We start from the raw sequence: 2,250 nt of genomic DNA on the forward strand, positions 1-2,250 counted from the left end.
TTTAATTTTATTTATTTATTATTATTATTATTCAATTTGACCAGAGAGAGAGAAAGAAAGCAACCTGCCAGGTCTGGGACCTGAACCCTGGTTGGCCATGTGGGAGTCCACCTCCCCAACCACTGTACCAGCTGCTGGCCCCTGCACATAGCATTTAAACACTGTGCTACAGGCTGGCACATTGCACTGATATTACCGTGCTTTCATCTTCCAGGGTCCCTGAACCACCCCCGATCCCCACAGGAGTCACAGTCAGTTCCTGCCGAGGTTCCAGGGCCCGCCACACCTGCCGCAGCCCACAGCATTCCCTACAACGGCTACAGAGAGCAGGAGCCAAGTTACCCCATGCCTGTGCAGGACACCCAGCCGCCAAAATCCCTGGGAGAGGTGGGTCCTCAAGACTGACCTAGGGCTGCTTGTTTGTGTTCCTGTCTGTTTACTTTTGCAAACTCAGCCTTCCAGAAGCCCTCTCTTGTCCCTATATATCATGCCTGATCTCTGCTCAGAACCCTGGGGCTCCCCTGGTTCCTGTGCTCCACATGAGAGCTGAGGCCTGTAGGAAATGTCCCATGAGCATGAGCTGCACTTTGCCAGTTCTCGCGAGAGGAACTACCACATTCATGTTTTCCCTCTTGCAGAATTCAGAGCAAGTGCCACAGACACCCAGCTCTGGGGTTGTCCAAAGAAGGCCAAGTGGTCCCCAGCACCCCTCCTCTGACGTGGCAGCCCTCAGCCCTCTGACTTCCAGTGGACATCTAGAGAAGGACACAGAACCAGACAGTCCCCACACAGCAGGTATGCATGGACCCTGGCTTCTAGGGCTTCTCTGACCTCCCAAATGGATGTTAGGGTTAGAGTTGCCCGTCTGACTTCCTTGGAAAGGAGACAAGGTAGAAATAAAGGAAGTTTGTCTCTGGTAGCAAACCATTTCCATATTAGTTAACATCTGCTGTGTAACAAACAGTCCAAAACATTTTCTTTTTAGTAGTTTAGAAAACAACTTTTTTTTTTTTTTTTTTTTTAAGGGAGAGATTTTTGCCTTAGGGTGTGTGCACTTGCCAGAGAGACAGAAAGTGAGAAATCATCTCTTGGGGGTGGGGGTGGGGATGCTGTAATCCCTTCTCTTCCATTCTCTTCTCAGAATTTTGGGTATGTATGCACACATACCTGGCAGGAGTTTTAAGTTGCTTGTTCTGGGATTCCAACTGCAGTTGACTATGTAGGAGTCCAGCGATATAACCATTACATCTGCTGGTCCCCATATATTTCTTTTTTTTTTTTTTACTTTTTAATTTAAAACATTTTTTATTTAAAAAAAAAAGTTTATGTATTTATTTCTTCCATAAGAGAGAGAGAGAGAGAAAAGAGACAGGCAGGCATCCCCAACAGGGCCTTCATGCTGAGATGCACCCCAGTTCCCAACCAGCCCAGATCATGACCCTGTGCCCATGCATGCCTGGTGCATTTAGCACCTGATTCTGAGTTAGCCTTTTGGCCTGACCCAGCCGGGCAGTTCTGCTGGTCTTGGCTGAATTTCCATTTGGGTACAAACCAGTATACACATACACCCTGCTTCTGGCTGTCGGCTGGGGCGCCTTGATTCTCTACCATGTAGGTTCTCATCCACTAGCACACAAGCCCATCTCCTGGTTGCTGGGCAGAGTTTTGAGAGAGAAAGAATGGGAGCCCCAGAGGCAGAGGCTCACAACTGGCCCAATGTCTTCCTGCCCTATTCTGTAGGCCAAAACAGCTTACAAGGCAAGCCCAGGTTGAAGAAGTGGGGACACAGACTCCATGCCTAGGTGAGAGAACTGACAAAGACACATTGCAGAGGGGCTAGGTATAGGTAGGGGAAAGAACCAGGGACATTTCTTTTTTTGGAGAGGTTTTTTTTTTTTCAGGGACATTTCTGTACTCTGCCAAAGGGACTCTGTAGGGATCAGACAGAGCCTGGAGGACAGTAAGGGAGGGAAAGTGCAGGGCTGGGCCAGACATTGGCAGGGGAGCCCTCAGGCACCACCCTCGCTCAAAGGGGTCTTCAGTTCCTAGCAAAATCACTAACATTCTCAGCCCCCAGAAGCAGTATGGTCTTTATTGGCAAGGGGCCTGGACCCCTCCTCCCCAACCCTGCAGACCTCCGTGCCTCCCATAGAGATATAAGCTGCCTACCCTAACCTCGTAGGCTGTCCCAACAGTGTTCCACGTGGCCTCTGTGCCTGCCAGCACTCCCTGCCCTAGGGCAGCCACCGG

The 2,250-nt window shown here is 49.9% G+C and overlaps 1 protein-coding gene across 1 annotated transcript in view; it reads left to right on the forward strand.

Annotated features, from left to right (window-relative positions):
• MAVS (mitochondrial antiviral signaling protein) overlaps nt 1-2,250 on the forward strand; it is a 25,353-nt gene that overhangs the window by 16,178 nt on the left and 6,925 nt on the right. Inside the window, exons 4-5 of the mRNA XM_006163972.1 lie at nt 215-387; nt 639-795. Coding sequence (XP_006164034.1) covers nt 215-387; nt 639-795 — 330 coding nt within the window. The remainder of the gene's footprint in view (nt 1-214; nt 388-638; nt 796-2,250) is intronic.

The sequence above is a fragment of the Tupaia chinensis genome, unplaced genomic scaffold (assembly GCF_000334495.1).
Source record: "Tupaia chinensis unplaced genomic scaffold, TupChi_1.0 Scaffold143574_1, whole genome shotgun sequence".
Classification (NCBI taxonomy): Eukaryota; Metazoa; Chordata; class Mammalia; order Scandentia; family Tupaiidae; genus Tupaia; species Tupaia belangeri.